Source organism: Puma concolor, chromosome A2 (genome assembly GCF_028749965.1).
Source record: "Puma concolor isolate L17-30 chromosome A2, mPumCon1.1.hap2, whole genome shotgun sequence".
NCBI classification, from domain to species: Eukaryota; Metazoa; Chordata; class Mammalia; order Carnivora; family Felidae; genus Puma; species Puma concolor.
Genome location: NC_141668.1, coordinates 169,383,084 through 169,409,545, shown reverse-complemented (window position 1 = coordinate 169,409,545; position 26,462 = coordinate 169,383,084). Strand labels below are relative to the sequence as shown.

At 63.4% G+C, this 26,462-nt stretch overlaps 2 protein-coding genes across 4 annotated transcripts in view; both read left to right on the top strand.

Moving 5' to 3' along the window:
• The window catches only part of ATCAY (ATCAY kinesin light chain interacting caytaxin), a 90,082-nt gene extending 78,673 nt beyond the window's left edge, over positions 1 to 11,409 (top strand). Inside the window, exon 12 of the mRNA XM_086699493.1 lies at positions 11,132 to 11,409. Coding sequence (XP_086555619.1) covers positions 11,132 to 11,365 — 234 coding nt within the window. The 3' untranslated portion in view covers positions 11,366 to 11,409. The remainder of the gene's footprint in view (positions 1 to 11,131) is intronic.
• Positions 1,774 to 26,401, top strand: PIAS4 (protein inhibitor of activated STAT 4). 3 transcript variants are annotated; one of them, XM_086699490.1, is made up of 11 exons: positions 1,774 to 1,930; positions 6,653 to 7,079; positions 17,776 to 17,833; positions 18,627 to 18,668; positions 19,059 to 19,149; positions 19,252 to 19,380; positions 19,489 to 19,594; positions 21,627 to 21,700; positions 21,799 to 21,959; positions 24,325 to 24,455; positions 24,585 to 26,401. In XM_086699490.1, exons 1-11 carry the CDS (start codon positions 1,904 to 1,906, stop codon positions 24,854 to 24,856), a joined length of 1,518 nt encoding a protein of 505 aa, XP_086555616.1. In that variant the 5' UTR covers positions 1,774 to 1,903; the 3' UTR covers positions 24,857 to 26,401. The 3 variants fall into 3 exon arrangements, with proteins under 3 accessions (XP_086555616.1, XP_086555615.1, XP_086555617.1); XM_086699489.1 differs by having other exon boundaries at positions 1,775 to 1,930; positions 17,776 to 17,860; XM_086699491.1 differs by lacking the exon at positions 1,774 to 1,930 and adding an exon at positions 4,271 to 4,415 and having other exon boundaries at positions 17,776 to 17,860.
• The last annotated feature ends 61 nt before the right edge of the window (positions 26,402 to 26,462 follow it).

Below are 26,462 nucleotides of genomic sequence, written 5' to 3'. Positions count from 1 at the left end.
CCGACTTCAGCCAGGTCACGATCTCGCGGTCCGTGAGTTCGAGCCCCGCGTCGGGCTCTGGGCTGACTGCTCAGAGCCTGGAGCCTGTTTCCGATTCTGTGTCTCCCTCTCTCTCTGCCCCTCCCCCGTTCATGCTCTGTCTCTCTCTGTCCCAAAAATAAATAAATGTTGAAAAAAAAAAAAAACAAAAACAAAAAACAAACAACTTGACAAATCTGAACATCTGTACCTGGGTTGATTGTACTGTACCAACATCACTTTCCTGGTTTGGGTAACACACGGTGTTTTTGGAAGACGTTATTGTTGGGGAGGCTGGGGGAAGCGGACGAAAAACTCTCCGTACTATCTTTGCAATTTCTCGCTAATCTGAAAACGGTTTCGAAAGTTTCAAAATTGTGATGAAAATAACATAAACCCTGTAAAATTCGGGTCTGGGGGAAGTGAGTGAGGTCACATGCATTTGCTGAGGTGGATGCTACCTCGACTTAAAAATTTTGGTATTTTTGTCATCATGGATTTTTTTTTTTTTTTTTGCCTTCTCCTTCTCCTTCTTCGTTTTAATGTTTATTATTTTTTTTTTATTTCCAGAGGGAGGGAGGGAGAGAGAGTGCGCAGGTGAGCAGGGGACGGGCAGAGAGAATCCCAAGCAGGCTCCAGGCTGCCAGCACAGAGGCGGATCAGGGGGGATCAGGGGCTCTATCTCAAGACAGTGCGATCACGACCTGAGCAGAAGTCAAGAACGGATTCTCTAGCAACTGAGCCACCCAGGTACCCCTTTTGCGGTTGCTCAACCATCGAGCCACCCAAGCGCCTCGCATCCTTATTAAAAAAAAAAAAAAAAAATCACATTAACATATCTTATAACCTAGTGATTTGGGGTGCTTCCTTAAATTTCTCTTCATTCCTGCCCTGAGAATCATGAACCCAGGGTATGAGCCCTGGAACACACGTTTTCGAATTTATTTTTATTTTTATTATTTTAAGACTTTAAGGACACTTGATCCCTAAGACGGGGCTGGAACTCACGACTCCGACATCCAGAGTCTCACGCTCTTCTGGGCCAGCCGGGCGGGCGCCCTGGAAACACACATCTTTGCTCTCTCGCCTCCCGCTTTTGACACAACCAAGTTTGAGCTGCGCGGCCCGCGCGCGCTGGGGAGCCAAGGAGGGCTCTAGAGCAGGGGAGGCCCCAGTTAGCGCAGATTCCAAAGGTTACCGTGGGTGGGGAGGCGGGACCCGCGGGAAGGTCGCTAGCAGGGGCGGAGCAGCGCGGGCTGCGGGGAAGCGGGGGAGGAGGTGATCCTTCGCCGGTCCGGGGCCAGCCGGGGGGCGCCGCGCGCCCGCGCCCCCTCGCCCCCGGCCGCGCCAGGACCCGGATGTGCGGCGCGCGGGGCGCCGCGCCGCTAAGGACGCACCGCGGGGCGAGGCTGGGCGCCCGACTGCGGGCGCCGGCAGTCGCGGCGCTTGGAACGCCCATCCCCTCCCCCGAGGCCGCCGGGCCTCAGGGCTCGCACCTGGCGGCCGTCCTGCGCGGGGGCCGCGACACCTGGCTGCATTGTTGTCGCCACCGCCCCCTCCTTCCCTCCTTCCCTCCCTAGACAGGACCCAGCGCTGAACCCCACCTGTGCAGGGCTAGTATCCCTTTAAGAAGCCAGACGCCGCCAGGGGTGGGCGTGGCTGCCGCGAGCGAAGGGAGGGTGGCGGCGTCGGGCCTCCCTGATTGGCCCGAGGCCCGGGCGGCGGTCGCGCGCGCCTGCGCACTGCGAAGCACCGCTCGCCGGCCGGGGGGAAGGAGGGCGCGCGGGTGCTAATTGGCCGCCATGGCGACCCCGCCCGCGAGTGGCGGGCGGTCACGTGACGCGACGGCTGGGGGCTCCCGGCGCGGGGGACGCTGGTGGCCAAGATGGCGGCGGAGCTGGTGGAGGCCAAAGTGAGTGAGCGGCGGCGCCGGCCCGGGCGGGCGGGAGAGGGGGCGGGGGCCGGGCGGCGGGCGGAGGTCTGCGCCTTCTGCCTGGGGCCCCACGGCGCGGCCCGCTCGCGGTTCGCTGCCCGGCCCCTCGCCCGCCCCTGGCCCTGGCGCGCCGGGTGCGGGCGGGGGGCGGGGAGGCCGGGGGCGGGGCCCCCCAAACCTTACCCTAGCTTTCGGGCTGGGGGTTGGTTCCCGGGCTTGAGGCGGGGTCGCCCCCCCCCCCTCCCCGCTAGCCCTAGTGGTTAGGGTCCAGTCTCCCTAAGCACGGGGACAGGGCCGCGCCTCCCAGCTACAGGAACAGTCCTCCGGACAGCATGACGGGCTGGGCTGCTCGTCCCCTCCTCGCTCTGAGCCGGGGTCCTACGCTCTGGCCTGGGGTGGGGGGAGGTGTCTTCGCCTCTCCACCCCCCACGGCACCGAGGACTAGCATCTGGGTCTCAGCCTCCCCGCCCAGCAGACCAGCTGGGGTCGGCGACTCCTTGATCGGAAGGGTCCCTTGATCCTGCTGCCACCGATTCCACCATCCGGGGTGATGACCCAGGGGCTCGAAGCACCCGGAAACACAGTGTTCTTTGGGGGTCTGTACCCTGGGGTGGAGTTTGGACCCCTAGTTCAGCTCCCGCGTTGGTCCCAGAGCCCCGCCCCCCTCCTGACACCCTCTCTCTCGCCCTCCGAGTGGGGCACGGAGTCACTTGAGTTTGCTCTCCAGCCTGGGATGGAGCCCTGATCCCTGTTCTCTGTTCAAAGCCTTCCTAATTCTCTCCTCATTCTCGGGTCCTGGGCTCTGCCTTCCTCTCCCGTCTTACTTACCCTGGGGACAGCATCTGTGAGGCTTTGGACTCTGCTCCTGGGGTCTGTAAACTTCACCCTAGCAAGATCAGGCCCCATACTGGCTGTTTCTCCTATACTCCCTGGTGAGTCTACTCGGATCATACTTCCTCCACACAACTCCCAGACCCCTGCTTTTACGCACCCTGACTCTGGCTTCTAAGGCTCGCTCTCCCTTGCTGCCGGATTTTTTGCACCGATTCATGGAGAGTCCCCCACCTCTTTCTTTAGCGTTCCTCGTGCTTACTCCATTTTGGGGTCCAGGTTCCACGTCCCACAGATGCCATCCCTGTTCTAGGGATGTACCTTTTTTCCAGGGACCTCCCTCACGGCAAGGCTCCAGAGACCTTGTCCCGAACTACACTGGGGTTGTTTTCTTCCTCCTTGCGAAGTTTTACTCCAGGCCTTTGGTGGCAGCGAAGTGGGGCACCGGACCTTTGCTGGACAGAGGCTCCGCCCCCTGCCCCGCCCCCAGTCTCCCCTCCCCAGGGTCCTGACCTGTGAATGTTTTGTTTCTCTGGTTCCTCTTTCTCCCTTCCTTTCCCACTGAGATCTGAAATGCAGCTCCCTTCACCCCCGGAGTGTCCCCCCCCCTCCATGCCTGCACTACACGCCCTACCCGTGTCTAGCGTTTGGAGAAATTTGAGACTTGCCCTGGAGATGTGGAAGTCTGGAGTCTGCAGGCCCAAGGTGGCAGCTGGTGGGCTTGAAGACCCCCGGAGCCCTGAAATTCAGCCGTCCTGTGGGGCTGTGATTCTGGGCCCCTGGGCCCCTGCTCCCCGCCGCCCCCCGCCCCCCCAGGGTGGGGACTAGATTCTCCTATACCATCCAGGGCCTTGAAATCCGATCTGATGAACTCTACTTGACCCTCCGGTGGCCGGGGCGGCCCCCCACCCCAATTAAATCAAGTTGACCCTTCTTTCGAGTTGCCTCAAACGGGCGCCTCTGTTCAGTGAACCCCCTGAGGTGGTGTGTGGCGTTTTGCACAGGCCCCCTGTCCCCCGGAGACGAGGACCTGAACTTTTCCCCCCTCATGCTCCGGGGGACCTGTCCCCGAGGCAGGTTGAGGGAACGGGCAGCTCTGCCCAGGCTGTTTTTCCACGCAGCTCCAAACAAGCCCAGAGTTGAGACTGTGGAAGCCGCTGGGGCCCGGTGCTGTTTACAAACACGGATCTGAGGGCCAGGCGGGGTAGGTGGAAGCCATGGCAGGAAGTGATCTGCAAAGTGCTCGGGGCGTCTTCCTGAGCGTGTGTGCCCCTGTCACGCTGTCCCCCCTCCCCCCCCCCAGTGTCAAGGGCGGGCTTCGTGGTGGTGGCAGCTGCCGAGAAATCCGAGTCGTGAGCATATGGCAGCTTGAGGGATGTGCCCCAGGATGCTCGTGCGGCAGCTCGGGATGTCCAACCTGGCGAAAGGGCCAGGCCTCGGCGGGGGCGGGGCGCTCCCAGGGGCGGGATCGGGTTAGAAGATGCCTTGTGATCAGACTCGGCTCGCCGAGCCCACCTGCCTTTAGCTCCGTGGCGGGCAGTCAGCTTCCACATGACATCGCCTCTCTCCTCCAAGGCCTTGGGCCTCTTCCAGAAGAAACATCTTGCCTGCAAGCCTATTTTCTCTGCTCAAGGTAGGAAGTCAGGCTAAGGAAGGTGAAGTCTTTCTGTTTGCACAAGCGTTCGGGGCTCGCTGAGGGCCGGCACAGTGCTTAGGTCCCGAGGCAGGAGCTGTGCTGGGATGTGAGGGTCCCCAGGCCCCCAGACAGCTGGGTGGGAGCGGAAGGAAGCGCCCTCAGGAGTCGGATGGCCCCTGCCGCTGACGACGCAGGGAGGCTCTGGGCCGGCCGCTTCTTTCTCGGAGCTTCAGCCGACTCACCTGCCTGGCGGGCACGGCCCCCTGCGAGACTCGTGAGCAGGAAGTGGCCTTGTGGCAGACATTGCGCGTCCATAGTGCAGGGCTGGGAAGAAGGCCCTACAGCAAGGAAAGGGCTCCCCCTTGAGATTTTGCAGGCCGGCCGGGCACCCCGCGCGCCGGTATCTGGTTTTGTGCCCCGACAGCCCCTCCGCTGTCAGCAGGTGTCTGTCTGCTATACGCCTGGGAGAGGGTACACATCTTGCTTGGATAGAGAGCACAGAGGGGCCTGACAGAGGGGCCAGGGTCATCTGGGAACCCGGGGCTTCTGAGTCCCCCTGCTGCCATCAGACTCCACGCCTCACCCTTGAGCAGCCAGGAAATGGGAAACCCCAGAGCCTTTTGGCACTGAGACCACTATGTAAACACCCTGGCCGGGTTCCCGCCCGCCCCCGACTGTCAGACTCTTAAGTTGAATTTAAGGGCTTTATGGGTTTCCTTGGGTGCCGTCCTGCCCTGTGCTCGCCAGCTTTCCATACCTTCCCTCATCGCGTGTACCTGTTTCCCCCGTTCCCCTGGAAGTTTCTTTTTCCCACCCCATTGCGTTCATCGCAGGCCGGCTTTGGGGCTCGGGGCGGGTGGCCCATCCTTCAAGGATACTTTGCTCATGTAGCATGTTGGGGGACCCTCACACCCTTCACTCCCCCTTGGCGTCAGGGGTCTCACAGAGGGCAGGCCGCAGCCGGGCAGCCCCAAAGAAAACACTGGCATCAGCTGAGCTCTTGTGTTCGGTTTGACTTAGTTGGAGGGACCCTGCCAGACCTCTTTCATCGCTTTGCCGCAGCTCAGCGAGCGGCCTCTGTGGCTGCTGGATTCCCGAAGCCTTCCCCTTAGACCCGCGGTTCTCGGTGGGACGATCCCCTCCCCGGAGGATGCCTTGTAGCGTCTGGGGGACGTTTGCGATGGTCACCGCTGGGGTCTGGGGCAGCTCCTGGCATCGAGCGGCGGGAGGCCAGGGATGCTGCGGAGTACCCCACAGTGCCCGGGGCGGCCCCGCCCCGGAGAACAGTCCAGCCCCGCCGTCCGCAGTGTCGAGGCAGAGAAGGCCCGCCGGAACGCGGCGGACGTTTGATGCTCGCCAGCGCTCAGCTCCGTGCGGACGCCTGCGGTGCCGAAGGGGGAAATTACCCCCTGGCTTCAGAGTCGGGCCCGGGCCTAGGTTTAGGTCTTGGCTCTAACGTGGCGCTCACCCTGGCCTGGCAGGGTCGTTTTGAGAATCAGAGTTAAGTATATAATCACACGCGCAGCTCAGTTCCCGGCAGGTGGTCAGTATTAGGTTGTGGCTCGCATTGTCCAGAGGGAAGGGAAAGCACGTTTGTGGCCGACGTTGATCTACCCTGCTGTCCGTGTGCGTTGCCTCCTCTGGTCCTCCCCACATCCCGATGAAGTGAATCCTGTCATCCTGATGCAGAGACCGAGGGTCAGAGAGGCCATTGGTGTGCTCGGCTAGGGAGTGGCTGAGGCTGTTTACGGGGAAAGCGGGATCCTCCGTTCCTGCCCTGGGGATGCTTTCAGGCTTGAAGATGGGAAACGGGAACCTAAAATAGAAGGCAGCGGTGTGTGCGTGTTGGGGGGGGGGGGCGGTCAGAAGCCTTTGCTGCGTTGGCAATGCTGAGGGCGGTTCGAGGAGGAGGAGGAGGGGAGCAGGGCTGAGCTGGGAGGGGGCATCGCAAGGAAGGGTGAGCTGGCAGCCTGAGCAAAGACGCGGAGGTGGGACCGAGCCTGGGCTAGTGGGCCTGGTGCTAAAGCTGCCTCCTCCTCCTGGGTCCTTGCTCCTGCCAGCCAGAGTGAAGGGGGCTCGGGGGCAGGGCCAGGCAGCACCTGATGGGGTCTCACTTTGCTGTCCCCCCCTAGTTAGGGCCCAGGGGGCTCCAGAAAGCCCCTTGTCCCATGGACAGCCCCTGAATCTGGCAGCGTCCCTTCTGAGCACGTGTGTCTGTGGTTGCTTTTTCCCAGAACATGGTGATGAGTTTCCGAGTCTCCGATCTTCAGATGCTCCTGGGTTTCGTCGGCCGGAGTAAGAGTGGACTTAAACACGAACTTGTCACCCGGGCCCTCCAGCTGGTCCAGTTTGACTGTAGCCCTGAGCTGTTCAAGAAGATCAAAGAGCTGTATGAGACACGCTACGCCAAGAAGAGCTCGGAGCCTGTCCCCCAGCCCCACCGGCCCCTGGACCCCCTGACCATGCACTCAACCTACGACCGGGCTGGCACGGTGCCCAGGACTCCCCTCTCGGGCCCCAACATTGACTACCCCGTGCTCTATGGGAAGTACTTGAACGGACTTGGACGCTTGCCCGCCAAGACCCTCAAGCCAGAAGTGCGTCTGGTGAAACTGCCCTTCTTTAACATGCTCGATGAGTTGCTGAAGCCCACAGAGCTGGGTGAGTCTGCCACTGCCCTGGGGGTCCCACCGGGCATGGGCCCAGTGGCCACGGCCAGCCCGTCACCGCCCCGGAGCGTTTTCTGGGGACCAACGAGGGCCATGGGGTTGCGGGGGGCTCTCCCTCTCAGGAAGCGCAGGGGCTACCTCTGAATCTTTATATTAGCCACATAGCGCCGTCTCGCAATTGACCCCAAATTTTAGTAGCTTAAAGTAGTGGACGCTCATCTGCTCTGTTTGTGAGCATCAGAACTCGGGAGTGGCTTAGCCGGGTGGTCCTGACTCAGGGTCTCATGAGGTCTCAGTAAAGCTGTTGGCTGGGGGCTGTCTCATCTGAAGGCCCGACTGGGGCTGGCGTCCACCCACTCACCTGGCTGCCGGCAGGACTTGGCTTCTTGCTGGCTGTGGACTAGAGACCCCAGTTCGTGCCACACGGTGCCCGTGGACGGCTCGAGCGTCCTCGCTGTGTGTAACGGTGGCCGGCTTCCTCTGGAACCAGTGGGGGTGGGGGGGAGGGAGGGTTCGTGTGCACATCTGTGTAGGATCAGCCAGAAGCCACGTCCTCTCGACGCCCTAAGCTTCGAAGCGGCATGACCTCGTGTTCTCTGCTTTGCATCGCGTCCGTCCCACAGACCAGCTCTGTACATCGTGGGTGGGGACTGGACCGGGCTGGGCCGTCCAGAGGCAGGGATCGCTGGGGGCCACCTGGGATGCTGGCTTCCAGGTCCTAACTCCCAGTGGGTGGCAAAGGGGCTGGAAGTTGGATCCAACCTTTCCTCTGCAGAGGGTAGGCGCCCCATGGGAGCAGCCTTGGCCAATGGGTTCGGGCCTGTCAGCGTGGGCCAGCTGGCTAGGGAGTGGCTAGCCATGCCCCCGAGAGGTACGCCGGGGCTGGAGGAGACCCATGCCAGGGCTCTGTGGCTCCTCCCTCTTATTCATCTGGCCCCCGTGTTGATGGGGCACCTGCCGCACGCCAGGCCCCCAGCCCCCAGCCCCTTGCCAGCGGCTGTGATGATGGGGCCGGGGCGGGTGTCAGCCTGGTCTCGGCCTCACGTGCTGCCCCGATCTCAGGGCAGGGGGGGCCTACCCTGGGAACGCGGCAGGAGACCGAGAGCGCCCCCCCGCCCTCGCGAAGGTTCCCTTCCAGCTTTCCTCCTTCAGGGCCTAGAGGTGCCCCCAGCCTCGTCGGTGCCGTGGGTCCTGCCATCCCTGCAGCCCATTCCCCATCTCTCCCTTTCAACCCCCGCGTCCTTACTGCGCCCCCGCTGCACACCTGGCCCTGGGCCTCACCGTGCGTCGGTTCCTGCGTGCCGTGGCAGAGGCCACGGTCCCTCCGGGCCCCCACCCGCCATGCCCCTCGCTGTGTGGTTCGCTCCCTCCCACCCTGCTGACCCAGCGTCCTGTCTCGCTCGGCCAGGGGGCCCCTCTCTGCACGCAGCGTTCCACGCCGGCCCGTGCCAGCCAGCCCGCCGCGTCCAGCCCCCTTCCTCGCCGGAGCCCTTGAGCTCCGTGAGGTTTGGCGAGGGGGCTGTGCTTCCGGGAGAGGCTGCGGGGGGTGGAGGAAGGAGTTGCCGGGGGTCCAGGCCCGGGACCCTGAGGCTCTGCCCTCCTGCCGCCTCTTGGGCAGTGTTTGTCACCGGCCCCCGGGTGGGGAGCAAGTTGCCTAGCAGCACCTGTTGTGGGGTCGACGTGGCCGCACCGGAGACCCGAGGCCCTTTCCTGAGCTTCTGGACGCCTTCCCTGTCTGCTCCCCCCAGCTTCTCTGTGCATGTTGGAAGCCATTCTGCCCCTACCCCCAGGGACTCTGGCAGGCTCTGTGGGCCTTGGGACTGGCTGGCTCTGAAGGTCAGGTTGACGTTTCAGGTTCCTAAGGACTCGAGGATGATCTTCGTGATAGAGAGGCTGGGTTTTCACCGGGAAGCAGTAAGTCAGGCTTGGCACTGGGTGGGGGACAGAGATGACTTTGAACTCCAGGGCCGGCAGCCTCCCTCCCCTGCCTGGACCATGGGCTTCCTTCCTGCATGGCCCACTCCCGCCCCCGCCCCACAATGCATCACTTTGCCCTGAGCCCCCGGGGACCCCAGTCACCTGATCTCCGGGAGAGTCTGCTCCCCTGTCTGCACCAGGAATGACTCTGCTGGCGGCTCAGAACAAAGAGGCCGACCCCGCCCTGCCCTTGTTCCCACCCACTCCCCCGCCCCTATCCTGAGTGCACCCCTTCCCTGGCTTCCCTGGGACTCCCATCCTCGGGGACCCCCTGGCGGCTGCCAGGTTCATCGGGAGAGTCCTCGTGGGGCCCAGATCTGGCCCCGAAGCGGTCTGGTCCCTCTGTTCCAGGACCGGCGATGTTGGCCACCCGCCCCTCAACCTGGGCGCCTCCCTGTGGCAGCGTCTGCAGCCCTGGCGTTGCCCCAGAGCCACTCCACCAGGCTCGAGCTCAGCCGGCTTCCCCCTCCCCCTCGCTCCTGACCGTGACCTGCTGACCAAAATGAGGTCCAAACACTCTGGTCTGTTTCCCCGGAAGAGCCGCCGGCCGGCTCTAGCTCCAGGATGGAGACCGTGCCGGGTGCAGAGGGGACATAAATCACAGGGAGTGGAATGTTTGGGTTGGGGGAGGGGAGGAGAATAATGGAGTCACAGACCCAGGAGCTGGAAGGACCTCAGGAGACAAATGATGTGCTGCAGTGGGGCCGGCACCTAGAAGGGTCGGGAAACGGGCCCGAGGTCACACACCATCCTGAGGAAGGGGCCCCGGGGTTGAGTGTTCTCAACTCTGACCCTCCCCGAGTCATCGTGCCCTGCACCCCTGTGGGGAAGAACCCATCTTGAACCCCATGACGGTTCTGGAGCCCAGGCCGCCTCTTAGCTCGAAGAGCCCGGCTGTCCTCCCCATCCCAGCCAGGAGAGGGGCACCCGATTCCCGACCACGGCAGAATTCGGGGGAGGTGTGCCAGGGAGCACGGTCCTGGTCGCGGTGTCAGCGGCCAGTCTGACGGGGGGAGGCCCGGACCCCCGTCTGGGCGTGTGGGAGAGAGGAGAGGCCGTCCTGAGACTTGAGGGCAGAAGGAAGGAGATGTGTTGACCTGAGCAGCGCTGCTCCGCGAGGCTCTGGCGTCCTGCGGCCAGCGGCTCGGGCTGTGGGGCTGTCCGTGTCCCCGCTGCCCTGGAGCGATGGTGCCCGAGTTCCCCTGGCTCTCTACGTGCCCCTACAGCTGGGTGGCCCGACGCTGGTTGAGGCCTGCCGGTCCGGCACCTGCCCTGTCGTGCGGGGCACACGTGCGTCCCTCACCCAGCCCCTGAAGCCTTTGGGTGGTATTGCCCGGGCAGCCAGGCAGGCGTGGGGTCCCCCGCTCGGAGTGTTCTGCCGGGAAGTGGCACTAGACATGATTAAATGGTGCCTTGAGAGGAGTGATTGGGGAGTGCAGGCTTCCCTGGGGGCAGTCGGTGCCAGGAGCACCTCATTGTGCATTTGTGAGGAGGTGGCAGTCAGGAGGCTTCCTGGAGGAGGCCGAGTTCCAGACCTGAGGGCCGAGTAGCCATGAGCAAGACAAAGAGGAAGGAGCAGGGGAGCGGGGTGGCGGGCACAGGCCTGGCAGCGAGCGAGGGCTCAGGAATAGAAGGTGTGGGGACGGGAGCTGTGTGGCACAGGAGAGCGAGGCCAGAGAACACGGGATGAGCGGGCCATGGGGATGGTGGGGACCGACCGGACTGTCCCGAGGGCTTCGGGGTCGCTGAAGGTCTGGTGAGCTTTTCCAGGTCTCCTTTCGTTGGGTCCTTTCTGGGGTGGGTGTTCCCCCTGAGGCGCAGAGCCCCCTCTGTGGTTCCATTCCAGGTCCGGTCTCCCAGCTTCAGGCCCACCTGCCTGGCCGCCCCCCTGGTCTCTCCCTGTACGTCACCCGCGTCTTCCCCAGCAGTCAGAGGAAACTTAAAATAGTGGGCTGGTCGTGTCCCTCCTCTGCTCAAAACACTCCCATGACCCGCTGACTTTTCCGCCTGGTCCCCTCCCTGCCCTCCCTCCCTCCCTCCCTCTCTCTGTCTTCCTCCCTTTCCCACCCTGCTCCAGCCACACAGGCCTCACTGTTCCTCCAAACCACGGGGCCTGGTGCTGCCCCGGGGCCTTTGCACGTGCTGTTCCTGCCGTCTCACGCTTTCCCAGACCTTACATGGGCCTTCCCTTCCCAGTCACCTAACCTAAAGCTCGTCTTCTTTCCTAGTCGCTTTCCTTCATCTCATTACCGCCCTCTTATCCCCTGTGGCCCTGTCCCCGACCCTGACATTGCTTATTAATCTGTATGTGTTTTTTGACGCCTGGGCCTCGTTTGTTCCGTCGCTGCATCGACGGTGTGGAGCAAGGCAGGGGGTGCCCGTGTGAGCAGAGGCTCGTTGCTGGGAAGCAGTGTGGGGGGCCGCGGTGAGAATGACCTTGAGCTAGCATTCTGCAGCTCTCCTTCAGCGTGTGAGCCCCTTCCATCCGCGTAACTTCACGGGGGGCAGCAAGTCACGAGCCCGCCGGCTGCGTGTGGGAGCCCCTGTGAGTGGCGGAGGTGGGCGTGAGCCCGGAGCCCCCGACCCAGGGCTTGTGCCTGCTTGCTCCCTGCTGCCCGCCAGGCCCTCTGCACCCAGCCCGGGGCACCTGTCTTCCCATCTCTTCCCCCAGCACCACCGCAGCACCACTCGCACCAGCCACACCACCTCTGAGACCTCGACTGCTCCATTCGGGGGCCTGTGGCTACGTCGTGGTGGTGGGGGGGGGGCTGGGCCAGGAGTCAGAGACCTTGTGGGTCTGGGGGCATTGGCTTAGAGGGTGGGCCTTTCTCCTTCTCTGAGGTTCTAGGGTGCAGGAGGCCATAGGCCAGCGGGAGGGAGACCAGGCCTATCTGATTGACTTGTTTTTAAGTTTACTTACTTATTTTGAGAGAGAGGGGGAGGGAATGTGAGCAGAGGAGGGGCAGAGAGAGAGGAGGGGAGAGAGAATCCTAAGCAGGCTCTGCACTGCCAGCACAGAGCCCGACCCGGGGCTCGAACTCATGAGCCACGAGATCGTGCCCTGAGCCAAAACCAAGAGTCAGTCGCTTAACTGACCGAGCCATCCAGGCGCCCCTCTGATTGACTACGGTTTTAGCACCTCCCTCCCCCTCCGCCCCCCCCGCCCCGGGTATCGTGAGCATCTGCCCCGGTCGTGGAGTGTTCTTTGCTGGTGGCAGTTTGCACGGCAGCCTGGCAGCTGGGGTGGACATGTTGTGCCGGGCCTCTCTGTTGGTGTCTGGATTGAGCCGGAGGCTGGTTCCGGTCCTCCCAGACGACCTGGGAACAGGGGTTCCCTCCCTTTAGTCCCTGGGGGGCGCTGGGGCCCGGGGTGGGCACCTCATCCCAGCCTGTGCTCCACCTGGCGGGGTTCCCACCGCCTGGCGGCAGCCTGTGTCCCCGCAGACGTACTTCTGGGTTTGTTCAAAGACACCGGGAGACTATGTTGACTCTTAGGAGGTAAAAGTCTTGGAGAAAAATCGAGCAGGGAAGGAGACGGGGAGACCAGAATTGCAGGAGGTTGTTGGGGAGTTGTAGTGTTTTGGGGTTTTTTGTTTCTTAAAGTTTATTTTGAGCGAGAGCACATGTGAGTGGGAAAGGGCAGAGAGAAAGAGGGAGAATCCCAAGCAGGTTCCAAGCTGTCAGCACAGAGCCTCATGCAGAGCTCCATCCCACGAACCGTGAGATCATGACCTGAGCTGAAACCGAGAGTCAGACACCTAACTGACTGAGCCCCCAGGTACCCCTGGGGGGTGGCAGTTATAATGTTTGTTTATTTCTGAGGGAGAAGGAGAGACAGAGCGTGAGTGGGGGAAGGGCAGAGACAGAAAAAAGGAGACACAGAATCCAAAGCAGGCTCCAGGCTCTGAGCTGTCGGCACAGAGCCTGACGCAGGGCTCAGACTCACAAACCCTGAGATCACGATCTGAGCCACAGTCAGGTGCTTAACCGACTGAGCCACCCAGGTGCCCTTGGGAGGATAGCAGTTTTTAAATGAAGGTGTTCAGGGACATCTGTCATTCTGGTGGCATTTGAGCAGATTTCAGAGACATCAGGGCCATCTAAATCACTGGGGAAGGAATGTTCTGGAAGAGGGGATGTCAAGTGCAAAGGCCCTGAGGCAGGATGTTCTTGACACACCGGCAACAGGAGGAGGTGGCCGAGACGGCTGCTGTGGAATCGAGGCCACTAGGGGTGGGGATGGCATCCCCCAAGTGGCAGACGGTGACCTGCTGGGGTGGGGGTGGGCAGTGAGGGGTCTGTGTGGGACAGGGACCTCGCTGGTGCGTTTCGAAATCGGAGCCACTTGGGAGTTGATGGGGGGGGGGGGTAGGAGTGCCACGAGTTGTGGATGCTGCCTGCGTCTCTGCTCGGAGCTGCTGGAGGGGCGGAGCCACCACTTCAGTGGATGACAGGTCTAGGTTTGGGGGACCCCCAGCCCCCTCCCACCGTGCCGGGTATGCTGTGCCCCAACCCAGGTGGCAGCTCGCCTCCCCGGGTCGAGGGTGGTACTCGGCTCCCCTCAGCCTTTGCAGCCGTCTTAGGTATGGGGAGCCCCGCCCCCAAGAAATAATTGCCCCTTGGCTCTTTGGGCAGGTCTGGGCATGTCTGCAGGTGGCCTGTGTGCTCCCCCACCCCCCAATCGGGCGGCCCTCCCCCAGGGCCCTAAGCAGGACTCCGCGGGGACCGGCCAGGCCCTCAACACGCGAGCATGGGTTGGCAGTGGTTTGGCAGTTAGAGCAGCCACCTCTTGCCCAGCTCCGGCCACACGCCCGGCCCCGTGCCCGGAGAAGCCCCCAGGCTCGGGCGGGGAGAGCGGTGCGCACCCGGGCAGAGCTGGGGTACGAGCCCACGTGGTCTGGCTTCGGAGCCGAGCTGGTTTTTATATTTCAATTGCGTTTGCTTTTAAGTAGGTTACCTACTCTTGTGGTTTGGGATTCAGACGGTTTGGGAGCAGGGCTCGGCCACCTCGGGCCCAGGGGCCAGCTTCGTTGACTGTTCTCGAAAACCAAGCTTTATTGACCCGTAGCCAACGCCCGTTTGTCTGTTTACCATCTCTGGTGGCTTCTGTGGTACAAGGCAGAGTGGGGACGTTGAGGCACAGGGCACGTGGCCCACAGAAACCAAAAATACTTACGTTCCAGCCCTTTACGAGAACAGTCTGCCCACCAGTGTTGGAAGGGCTCGGGCAGTAGGAAGAAAGCTGACTCGGGGCGCCTGGGTGGCGCAGTCGGTTGGGCGTCCGACTTCAGCCAGGTCACGATCTCGCGGTCCGTGAGTTCGAGCCCTGCGTCGGGCTCTGGGCTGACGGCTCAGAGCCTGGAGCCTGTTTCGGATTCTGTGTCTCCCTCTCTCTCTGCCCCTCCCCCGTTCATGCTCTGTCTCTCTCTGTCCCTAAAATAAATAAACGTTGAAAAAAAAATTTAAAAAAAAAAAAAAAGAAAGCTGACTCCTTGGGGCGCCTGGGTGGCTCGGTCAGCTGAGCATCGGACTCTTGATCTCGGCTGAAGTCATGACCTCATGGTTTGTGAGTTCGAGCCCCGCGTCGAGCTCTGTGCTGACAGAGCAGAGCCTGCTTGGGATTCTCTCCCTCCTGCTCTCTCTGCCCCTCGTCTGCTTGTGCGCTCCTTCCGTCCCCAAATGAATAAACTTAGAGAAGAAAAAAAAGGAAAGCTGACTCCTTCTTTCTCCCAGTCACTCTGAGGCGGTGATTGTGGCCAGTTCTCACAGAGCCCCCCATCCAGAGATGTCCTTTGCACACATCTCTCCCTCTGCCCGGTGACGCAGATCTGGTGTGATAGACACCTGTCTGCACCTGCTGCTTTCGGCCAACAGAAGCATCTCGGGGTCCACCCCTTATCGGAGCTTGAAGAGCTTCTGGATGCTTTCCTGTTTCAGGGTCGCCTGGCATTCCCTCGTCACCTGTCCTGGAGTGAAAGTAATCTCTGTGCCCAGCGTGGGGCTCGAACTCACAACCCGGAGATCAGGAGTCACCTGCTCCACCGATGGAGCCTGCCAGGCGCCCCTTTCCAGTGAAGCTTTAAATGTCTAAAAGCTGAGGTGTAATTTACATACGACAAAGTCCTCAGATCCTCAGTGTGTAGTTTGAGTCTCACCCCGGGAACCCAAACGCTGTAGACCCACAACATTTCCGCCACGTAAAGCCCCCCACCCCTTCGGACGTCCCCCGTCTCGGCCCGCACCCCTAGAAGCACCCCCCGTCGTCCCGATTCCTGTCACTGCGGGCGAGTTCCGCCTGTTCCTGGACGCGGGCCAGGGCACGTGCGTCAGGTACTTCTCGGCGTCTGCCTGCTGTGGGTCAGCACCTTGGCGGTTAGATTTGCCCGCGTGGCCGTGCGGGGCATCGGTTTTAGGGTTCGTCTGTTTCTGCACCGGCCGCCACTCGGGTTGTTTCCAGTTTAGGGCTCCTAGAAATACGTTTGCTGTGAGCGTTCTTGTACAGTCTTCCTGGGGACCTATTTCCTTTTATCTGGGGGCAGATACGAGGTTGCTGAGCGATTGGGTAGCTGTGCGTTTAACTTTGCTAGAAGCTGCCCGGCCGTTCCAGAGGAGGGGTTGTGCCCGCAGCAGAGACTTGCTCCGTACCCCCACCCCCCCACCCCCCCAGCACCGGAAGTTGTCACTGCGTTTTAGCCATGCCGATGGGCGTGTGAAGGTTTCAAACCTGGGCCAGATCCCAAGGGCCTGCACGTTTGCCGATATTTTCTGAAGAATTTTTGCGTCTGTGTTTGCGAGGGATATTGACAGTATTCCTTTTTTTTTTTTTTTTTAATGTGTATCTGTTTTGAGACAGAGAGTGTGTGTGCACATGTGGGATTGGGGGAGGGGGGCAGAGAGGGAGAGCGAACCCCAAGCAGGGCAGGCTGAGCACCAACAGCCCAGAGCGTGCGATGTGGGGCTCAATCTCAGGGTGATGATGTGTGCCGAAATCAAGAATCCGGTGCTGGACCGACTGAGCCCCCCAGGCGCTCCCTCACTGTTCCTTCCTTGATGCCTTTTTGTCAGGTTTGGTATCGGGCTCGTGCCGGGATTGTAGAGTGAGTGAAGCGTCCTCTTTACTTTTTGAAAATTTGTATGGAATCTGTATCATTTCTTTTTATTTTTTTCTAAGGTTCTTATTTACGTATTATGAGACAGAGACTGAGGGAGGGAGGGAGGGGCAGAGAGAGAGAGAGAATCCCAAGCAGGCTCTGCACTGGGCAAACCCCGACTCAAGGCTCCAAACCACAGATTGTGAGTTCATGACCCGAGCTGAAACCAAGAGCCAGACGCTTGACCGACTGAGCCCCCCAGGCGCCCCTATATCGCTTCTTAAATACTTGAGGGAACTCCCCAGTTGGATCTGGTTTTCGTGTGTGGAAGACTTTTCAATGATGAGTTCAGCTTCCCTAACTGATAAAGGGCTTTTCAAACTTCCTGCGTGTTTTGGCGCCAGTTTGGTAATTTGCGTCTTTGGAAGAATGTGTCTATTTCATCTAAGTTATCAGATTTATTGGCGTAAAGTCGTCCACTTCATTCCCGTGTTAAACTAGAAGGCTGTGGGATCTGTACTGTTGTCTGTCTTTCGTTCTGACAGCCTGGGTTCTTGTGATCTTCTGTTCGTTCTAGCTAGTTTATCAAAGAACTCTCGCTTGAATGATTTTCTCCCTTGCTATTTTTATCTTTAATTTCTTTCCATCTGGTGACTTTGGCTTTAATTTTCTGTTCTTTTTCTAGGTTCTCGTAGAGGAAGTGCAAGTAACTTATTTGAAACCTTTTTCTGTCTTTTAATAGAAGCATTTAAAGCTATAAGTTTGCCTCTAACGACTGTGTTAGCTGCTCCTCCCAAGTTTTGGAGCGCTGTATATTCTCTTTCAGTTCAGAGCACTTTCTGATCACCCCTGGGGTTCTCGATGCAGATGTAATTGAGAGTGCAGAGCCAGCTAGTCACCACCCTGGTCTCCATCCCCTGGCAGACATTCCCCCACTTGTGCACCCAGCAGGCACTTTGTAATGACTCGTGTGCCTCCGTGTGTGGGGTCCCTGCTGTGAGCTGGGCTGCTCCGTGACTCTTGTGCACTTAGAGGCTCAGGGTGGTTTCGCTTCCCTGCCTCCTCTGCCGGCCGTGAATGCCCAAGGCAGAACCTGTCCCCAGCTTGTCCCTGTCCCCTCCAGCAGTGCCTTGCAGGGCCTAAGCCGAGTGCCGCGCAGACAGGCACGCACTTGCCGGGTGTCCAGAACAGCCGTGCGGGGTGGGGACACAGTTGTTGCTGGCGTGGTACAGACCCAGAGAAGGCAGGCTCCAGGTGAAGCGGCTGGCTCAAGGGCACGCAGTCTGCCCCACGGCATCCTGTCAGCCCGGCAGGCTCCTCTCCCTGAGCCCAGCGCTTCTCAGTGACGCCTGAACCTGGAGGGCTAAGAAGGCTGCTCCTTCTCAAGGGGCCCGTAATGGGGAGGTGGGGGGAGGCGTTCCCTGAATCATAGGCTGCGGGGTGGCACCAGGAAGGGCTGGGCTCCCCCCGTACCTCGTCCCTGGTGGCCCTGCTTCCACCCCACGTGCCTGGCTTCCCAGGTGGGGCTCAGCCTCTCGCTCCCCGCTCCCCGTGGACGTGGGTACGGTTGGCTCCCTCGTCGGGGACCGGACGTCCCCCTGACCCTCCGTTTGTTTTCAGTCCCACAGAATAATGAGAAGCTTCAGGAGAGCCCGTGCATCTTTGCGCTGACGCCAAGGCAAGTGGAGCTGATCCGGAACTCCAGGTGTGCTGTGCCCCGCACCCCTGCTGACCTCCTCGGCGGGCGGTGGGCTGGCGTGGTCTGGGGCGAGCTGGCCTTGCCGGGCGGGGGGGGCCTTCGGCAGACCCCACGGAGGCCCGACGCCCCGTCCCACCCCCACCGTGTGTGCAGTGGCCCCCGCCCCCCGTCCTGGACAGCGTGCTTAGTCTGCGTGCCCTCCCTGCCTTTGACCCGCGGCCCCGGACGGGGCCAGTGTCCCCTCCAGCACGGCTGCCCTCAGCGCCGCTGGCTCGGGAGAGGGGTGCCATGTGCCCTGGGTGGGGGGCGGGGGGGGCCTCAGCAGCATCCCCGGCTCCCGTCCCACTTGATGGCGGGAGCCTCCCTAGTTGTGATGAACACACACGTCCCCCCAGACACTGCCCGGGGTCATGCAGGGGCCCCTGAGCGAGGACAGATGAGGGACGAAGGCCGTCCCCGGTCTCTGCTATCTGAGGCCTTTCCGTCTGCAGCTGAGACAGAAGTCACCGCTGGAGCAGCCACTTGTTGGCCACGTGGCCCGTGCCGGGCCCGTACCCACCAACCCATTTAATATCCACGTGGACAGCCCCCGAATTGTCCAGAGAGGGGGGTCCTTTGTCCCAGGCAGCAGTGAGTAGTCAGGAGAGGAGGCTTCAGTCAGCACCCACGGACTTCGTCACCAGGGGAGGTGGCAGGTTAGCCCGTGTGGTGTGCTCAGTGCCCTCCTGACTCGCTGACCCCTCTCCTCCCCTCTGACCCCCTCGGCGCACAGAGAGCTGCAGCCCGGGATCAAGGCCGTGCAGGTGGTCCTCAGGTAAGCTGGGTGGGCCGCGGCCCCCGCCACGCCCACCGCAGGTGCATCCCACCGGGCCCCTCTCCCTCCCGACGATGTCTCTCGGGCTCCCCGCTCACGGGGCGGGGGGGGGGGGGGGGGCTGCTCCTCCTCCTCTCTTCCTGCTGTGTGTCCTTGCCTCTGCCTGTGGACATGTCCCCAGCTAGCCTCGCTCAGACCAGCTCTTGGGCCCCGAGACACCCCCCCCCCGCCCCCGCCCCCGTACCGTGCAGAACGGCGATCCACCTGCCGGGCAGACGTGGCCCCTGTGGCCTCCGCCCCGGCCCCACGTCCACCCTCCCACCCCTCTCAGGGCCACCCCTCCATCCAGAGCCCCCTTTCACGGCCTGATGGGCTCCGCTGCCGTTGCAGAATTTGCTACTCGGACACCAGCGGCCCCCAGGAGGACCAGTACCCACCCAACATCGCCGTGAAGGTCAACCACAGCTACTGCTCCGTCCCGGTGAGCGGGGCGCCCCGGCAGCCCTGGGCCTGCCCTCGGGGGCGGGGCTGAGGGTGCGGAAGGGGCATCTTCCGCGGTGTGAGCCCCCATGGCTGCTTCCAGGGCTACTACCCCTCGAATAAGCCTGGAGTGGAGCCCAAGAGGCCGTGTCGCCCCATCAACCTCACCCACCTCATGTACCTTTCCTCGGCCACCAACCGCATCACCGTCACCTGGGGGAACTACGGCAAGGTGAGTAGGGTTCGGGCGCTGCCCGCCTGCCCGCCGCCACCCCCCCCCCGCTCCCCCCAGGGGGGCCCTGGCCGGCCCTGACGGCCCCTCCCCCACCTGTATCCCCAGAGCTACTCCGTGGCCTTGTACTTGGTGCGACAGCTGACCTCTTCGGAGCTGCTGCAGAGGTTGAAAACCATCGGGGTGAAGCACCCAGAGCTGTGCAAGGCGCTGGGTGAGCTCGTGGCAGGGGCGCGCCCCAGCATCCACGCATCACCCCGGGGAGCGTGGGAGGAGGAGCGGAGCCAGTCGCGCATGAGGCAGGGATGAGGGAGGTGTGCTCTCCAGCCCGGCGAGCCCGGGGCTGCGAGAGCTCGGGGTGAAGCCCGCCGGCATCCTGGCAGGGTGAGCACCTGGGGGCCGTTCCCACAGCCCCGAGCCCGGCACGTCCCTGGAGACGGGGGTTCCAGGCGGATGCCTCTGACTGCTGGGTGGGGGCCAGGGACACGGAGAGCAGGAGCAGACCCAGTTGGCGGTTGTGGGCGCCGGGCAGTGACACAGTCTGACCTCAGACAGCAAGACTGGTCGTGTTCAGGGAGGGGGGACGGGACACAGGGAGCACTGAAAGCGAACCGCTCCCCAGACGGGCAGACAGCAGGTCCCGTCTCTCCTCCTGTGTCCCTGCGCTCAGGGGCTGCCCAGCCCACAGCAGGAACTTCCATCTGCTTGGCGGCTGTGTAGCCTCAGGCAAGTCAGTGGCCCTCTCTGGTTGCCACAGCTTCCGACCAGATGCCCACGATGGCCCTGGGCCGGGGGGCTTGGCGACGTCCCCGTTTGACCGTTGGGGACACTGAGGTGCCGAGCGGCAGGGCCTTGGCCCGTGCGCCCCACCCCGCCGCCTCCCACTTCCCTGAAAGAGCCCTTTCTTCGAAACCGCCCCCCTACCTGCCTGTCTCCCTGTGGGGACAATGGCCAGCTTGAGCACAGGAGGCAGGCCCCCAGCAGCATTCCGGCCATGCAGGCGGGGGGCAGGCATCGGCAAGGGACTGGGCGGCATTCATGTAGGCGGCAGCCCACGGGGCGGGGGCGTGGGCGGGGGCCTGGACGTCTGGCTGACCTCGTGGGCGACGGGTGGGGGGGGGGGAACCCTGCTGTTCCCCGGTGCGCAGGGGCCGGTGTGGGTGGGGCTGACTCGGCCGGCTCAGAGCCCATGGTCAGGCTTCCTCTCTGAAGCCAGCGCCAGGCTGGGCCTCTGGGCCGCTGTCTGGTTGCACGGGAAGTCCTGTACTTGGTCTCACCTGTGGCCTCCTTGCTGCGCCCAGTTTTGTCTCTGTTGGGTCGGGCGGGGGGAGGCGGCCTTGCTCCAAACCCGATGCACCTCTGAGGCGAAGTTCACGGCCAGGTGTGAGGGACCCACGTGGCCTTCGGGACAGTTCGGGAGAGTGGAGTGGGGATGAGCACCCTCCACCCAGCGTGGAGGAGGGCGGGGCGGCTCCGGGCCGTCTGTCCTGAGTCTTCAAGGGCTGGGGTCTGGCAGCCGGTCTGGCCGGTCTCCCGGTTCTGGCCAAAAAGCTCCGGAGGGAGGGAGCCTGCGGGCCGCCCCAGGGTTTGCCGCGCCTGAGTGTCCTTCCAGTGCCTCCCGTGCCGCGTTCACCGTCGAGAAGGGGGCCTTGCACGTTGCCGTGGAGTCTTTCCAGGAGGGGGTTGGCTTGTGGTGGGCACTGGCCGCCTTTTCCTTTTTTGAGACGTAGACTTCTCGCCCCGCCCCTGCGGGGTTTGCTGGGGGGGGGGGGGAAGGGGGGGGGCATCGGTGCTAGCCCCGCCCCCCCGGCGCGTGCGCAGGCTGCCATGACCATCCTCACCCCCTCCCTGCCCCCCCCCCCCCAGTCCTCGCCGAGTCCTCCGGGGATGGCTTCGTGGGGACTCCCAGTCACGGGGGACCCGCCCCGTTGGCAGCTGTCGGTTGCCGCCACGTTTCTTCCCGAAGAAGCCTGTGGGCCGTAAAAACCCGCCGCGGGGTCGGGGCGCCGGCTTATCCAGCATGGCCGGCCGCTGCCCGGGGTGCTTTCCGGGTGACCTCCGCGGCCCTGGGCGCTACGGCCGCAACGCACCTCTTCGTCCTGGGAGGGTGGAAGTGGGGGTGCCTGACGCGGGGGTGGCGTGTGGAGCCGGCAGCATTGGCCGGTGCGGGAGGGCCCCGCCCCTCGGCTCCAGCCCCGCAGACGCCTCTGTCCCCTCTGCTGACAACGGCCACCCCTCCCCCGCAGTCAAAGAGAAGCTGCGCCTGGACCCTGACAGCGAGATCGCCACCACGGGCGTGCGGGTCTCCCTCATCTGCCCGGTGAGTCGGGGTGCGCGCGTCCTGTCCCCTCGCCCGCCGCGGGGTGGGGCAGCGCCGGGCCGCGCGGCCTGCTCACCCCGCCGGCCCCCTCCCCGCAGCTGGTGAAGATGCGGCTGTCTGTGCCCTGCCGGGCGGAGACCTGCGCCCACCTACAGTGCTTCGACGCCGTCTTCTACCTCCAGATGAACGAGAAGAAGCCCACCTGGATGTGCCCCGTGTGCGACAAGCCGGCCCCCTACGACCAGCTCATCATCGACGGGTGAGTCGCCGTGGGGGGGGGGGGGGGGGCGGGGCGCGGTGGGGGGGAGAGGGGCCCTCTCCCCCCCGGCCCCCCCGCGATGAGCCGCAGAGCCTCACGAGGAGGGGGCCTCTGTGGTCGGCTCCGCGGAGCCCTTTGGCAGCCTCGGAAGGCCTGGCCACGAGCGAGGCGGGTGCCCCGGCGGGACCTGTTGGGGCCCGTGCCGCGCACCTGGTGGCAATGCGGCTGAGGCTATCTGGGCCCTGGAGGTCTGCTCGTGACCTCCGGATCTGGAGTGCATCTGCCCCACACCAAGCAGGCACCCCAGGAAGCCCCCGCCTCACGTCCACCACACGAGCCAGAGAGTTGTTTCCGAAACGGGGGTTCGGCACAGCCTCTGCCGGGAAGGTGGGAAGGACGCGTCCGCCCTGAGCTCTGCTCCTGGCTCTCCTGTGCCCTTCTTCCCAGGTGGCGCCAGTGTGCAGCCAGGCTGTCCCCACCTCCCGAGTGGCAGGCCCTCCCCAAGCCACAGGGGGACAAGGGGAAAAAGGCCATTCTCCCCAAAGGGGAAACTTTGCTCAGGTCTTAGGTTTCCAGAAACCGAGCCCAGCACCTGACTGACCAGCTCCTGCCAGGCGCCAGCCACACCCATCTGTCCCCAGGGCTGGGGGCGGGGCAGGGGGAGAGAGAGGCCGGGGTCAGGCAGGAGTGGGTCTGTGGCCTCGCTGCTGCACCGGGAGGTCTGTGAGGGCCGATGAACCTCGCGGGGCAAGCGTGTGCCCCGTGGGCCGGGGAGTGGCTTCCTGCCCATAGGGGCGTGGCTTGAGCGTGTCCCCAGCTCGAGTGCTTCTCTCCACCTGGTCACCGCACTCAGGCTCTCGTCAGGCCGTCTCTCCCGACCGAGCCAGGAGGTGAGCCTCATCATCCGCGCCTTGCAGATGAGGAAACTGAGGCTCAGAGGGGAGAGTCACCTACTCTGGGCGCCCCCCGCTCACAGGTGGCCAGGCCGGGACTCAGACCCAGGTCCGGCCGGCTCTGAGCCCGGGCCCCCTCCGGAGGGCTGAGCTGGCGCGCCCCAGTGCCCCCACGCTGTCTAGCCTCAGGGTGGAGAGAGGAGGCCCCTGGGGCCGGGCACAAGGGCCGGGCCTGAATGGCTGCTCTGTTCCTGGCCTGGCAGCTGTGCGGCCCCGTGCCTGCCTCTCCCCCCACCCCCACAGGCCTAGAGCGGGTCACCCAGGCTCGAGTGGCGGCAGCTCCGACCGCTCCAGGGGCAGATGGGTCTGGGGCTCGGGTGCGGCTGTGCCTCACACAGACCACAGTCCCAGCATCCCGCGGGGCCTGGGCACAGCCAGGGAGGCTTCCTGGAGGCAGGGTCCTTGATTCATGCCTTTCCTCGAGGACTCGTCATTTTGTCCCATCCCTGGCCGTGTGCTGGGTGATTCCGGGGTCCCCGCGAGAACTTTGTCATAGATCCTGCCTTCAGAGAACTCCCAGCTGGGCGTGGGGAGTGTGGAGAACCAAGCCAGACAGAGATGAGCCCTGTGGCTTGCGCTCTGCCTGGAGGAGGAAGGGGCTCTGTGGAGGGGGCTCTCCAGTTGGAGACGGAGACCCACACGGCAGGCAGAGCTGTGTGGACGCAGGGCGACCCCGGGATGGTGGGTCTGTGGGCGTGACGACCGGAGTATCTGGAGCAGGGAAGGGCCTTCCTCTTGTGTGACAGCGGCTGCGGTCGTTGGGTCCCCTGAGGCGGGTGCAGCCGTGACACTGAGCTCACGCTGGGGGCCGTGACGGCCTGTTGCCACTGCAGCGAGTATATCCCTGTCCCAGACCCGGCCTGGCGTGGGCCCTCGGTGGCTGGAGACGGTGGGTGCTGTGTAGGCCTCATCCTGTCGGTGGGGAGACTGAGGCCCTGTGGTCAGGAATTGGAACCCAGGCTTGCTGCTTTCTGGCCACGTTGGCTTCGGGGAGCTCCCCGCCCCTCCCCGGGCCTGGCTCGCCGTAGGTGCCGCGTCGGTGCTGTTGCCCGTGCGGGGGTGCCGTGGCCCCGCTTCTGCCCCAGAGCCTCTCAGGGGGGTCGTGAGCAGCACAGACCTTCCGTCCGAGCCCGTCTCCTTCTCTGGAAAGGTGGGGCGGGGGGCGGCGGCTCGGGTTGGGGGCCAGACCCCCAGGCTCGCGCCGTCCGGCCGCGGCGGGGTGGGCAGCCACCGTGTGCTGCCGAGACTGGGCGGGTGGCCGCAGCCCCCTCGCTCGGGGAGACTGGGCCGCTGGCCCGAAGCCACTTCTGCAGAGAAGTGGGTTCCTTAGCACGCGTCCCCCCTCCGAGTCCAGGCCTGGGGGCGGCGGGGAGACTCTCCCCGGCCCAGGAGTCAGCCCCCGGCCCCTCCAGGCTCCTGTCCAAGATCCTGAGCGAGTGTGAGGATGCCGACGAGATCGAGTACCTGGAGGACGGCTCGTGGTGCCCGATCCGCGCCGAGAAGGAGCGCAGCTGCAGCCCTCAGTGCCCCATCCTGGTGCTCGGTGAGTCCCAGCCCTGAGAGCGGGGCTCGCGGCCCGGGCTGCCCGCCGGGCCCAGCGATCGGCGCTGCTGCGCCCCGGGGCCCCCCCCCCGCCCCTCACCGCCTCCGTCTCCCACCCTGTCGCCCTCAGGCACCTCGGACGCCAACGGGCTCCCGTCCACCCCTAACCTCAACGGTGGCGGTGCAGGAGGCGCCGCGGGCGGGGGCGCCGCGGGCGGGGGCGGCGCGGCGGGCGGCGTGGAGAATGGGAAGCCGGGAGCCGACGTGGTGGACCTCACGCTGGATAGCTCGTCCTCGTCGGAGGAGGAGGAGGACGAGGACGAGGACGAGGATGAGGACGAGGAGGGTCCCCGGCCCAAGCGCCGCTGTCCCTTCCAGAAGGGCCTGGTGTCGGCCTGCTGACTGCTCACCGCCACCGCTGGCCGGACACTCGACTTTCCTGGTGCTCACCCACGCGGATGGGGCGCAGGCGGGCCTCGGGGTGCAGAGGGAGGAGTGATTTTTTTTTTTTTTTCTTTTTACCGTTCATTTTGTTTTTCCACCCCTTTCCCTGGCTCCTGGCACCTGTACCTCTGGACTCTCCTATCGGAGGATTAAAAAAAAGTAAAATGACAAAAAAAGTACAAAAAAAAAAAAAAAAAAGAAAAAGGAAACAAAAAAAAAAATCAAACTTTTAAAAACGAGGCAAGCCACCCACACGGCTGCTTCCCCGGCTGGAGCCCGAGCCCCGGAGCCCAAGGCGGCCCCGGGACGCCCCGCCTCGCCTCTTCCAGTGACCATTCCAGCTGGTGCAGGGGGACGGGGCGCATGGGGTGGGAGGGGGGCAGCGGGGGACACTGACGGGCACGCGCCCCTCCCCCTGGCAGTGGCCGCCACTTTGACATTCGTCTGTTCCTTTGCTTTTTTTTCTCTGCAAACACGTTCTCTCGCCCAGAGACCCTGGAGCGCACCGCCGAGCAGGGAGCGTTTTAGCCAAGAAGCCATGGAGTGGGTTGGGGCAGGGAGGGGGGCGGGGGGAGCAGGGGCCGGGGTGGGGGGCGCGTGGGGGGGGGCCGGGGAGGGTTTAGCCACAGATGTGTTGTATTTTTTGAAAGTGCAATAACTTGGTATTTTGAAGACCCAGCATGTGGCCAGGACCCCCTGTGGAAGGCGGGGGCCCCAGGGTGCGGCGGCGCGTGGCGTGGGGGGGTCTCCGCTCTCTAGCCAGCTACCTCGGTAACTCCAATTCAGGTTAACTTCCCTACGGAGCAGCGCAGACGTCCGCAGAGGCCGCCACCAGGCCCCTCCTCGGCGGGGGCGGGGCGGGGCGGGCGGCCACTCCCCCAGGGGCAGCAGGGACACCCCCCCCCCGCCCCACCTTCTCCACTTGGGGTGGCTCCTCCCCCCTTTTCTTGCTCTTGGGTTTTCCGACGGGTAGAGGCCCGCCCGGCACCCCCTCCCCTGGGAGCCTCACTCTCGTCTTCCAACAGGGCCAGGCCGATGGGCCTCCCTTCAGCTGCTCACCCAGCACCCCCCCCCCCCCGCCCCGGGGACGCCCGGCCTCGGGGTGGGGGGGTGGGGTCCGGCCATCGGCCATCGCGGGGAGCCGGCAGCTGGGCGCCCGGCCCCGCCACCCAGCGTCCTCGTCCCCTGGAGGCCACGCTTGGTTCTCCCACCGCCTCCGCCCCGTTCTGTCTCGCTTCTTTTCTTCCTTGCTGCCCACCCCCTGCCCCAGAATAATTTCCTTTGTATAAACAGAACTCTTGTAGTCAGGAAGCAATATCATTTCAGGTCTAAAGAAGAAAGGGACATCAATCTGGCCGAGGGCAAATTCAGTTTTACTGTATAAACTCGGCTGTGCAGTGCGGCCCCTCCGTCTGCACGGGCCGCTGAGGGCCACCGTTTTCTAATATTTGTATTCTAATTTAATTGTTTTTAAAAAACACAAATAAAAAAGGTCAAGGTGAAGCCACCGGGGCGTCTTCTCTGTGTGCTGGGGCGTTGGCTGGGGGCGAGGGCGTCGAAGGAC

Coding starts and splice junctions, on each gene's coding strand:
- PIAS4 (XM_086699489.1), top strand. CDS start 1,904: ATGGCGGCGGAGCTGGTGGAGGCCAAA. Junction 21,701..21,798: donor GGGTCTCCCTCATCTGCCCG/GTGAGTCGGGGT, acceptor CCCTCCCCGCAG/CTGGTGAAGATGCGGCTGTC. Junction 24,456..24,584: donor GTGCCCCATCCTGGTGCTCG/GTGAGTCCCAGC, acceptor TGTCGCCCTCAG/GCACCTCGGACGCCAACGGG.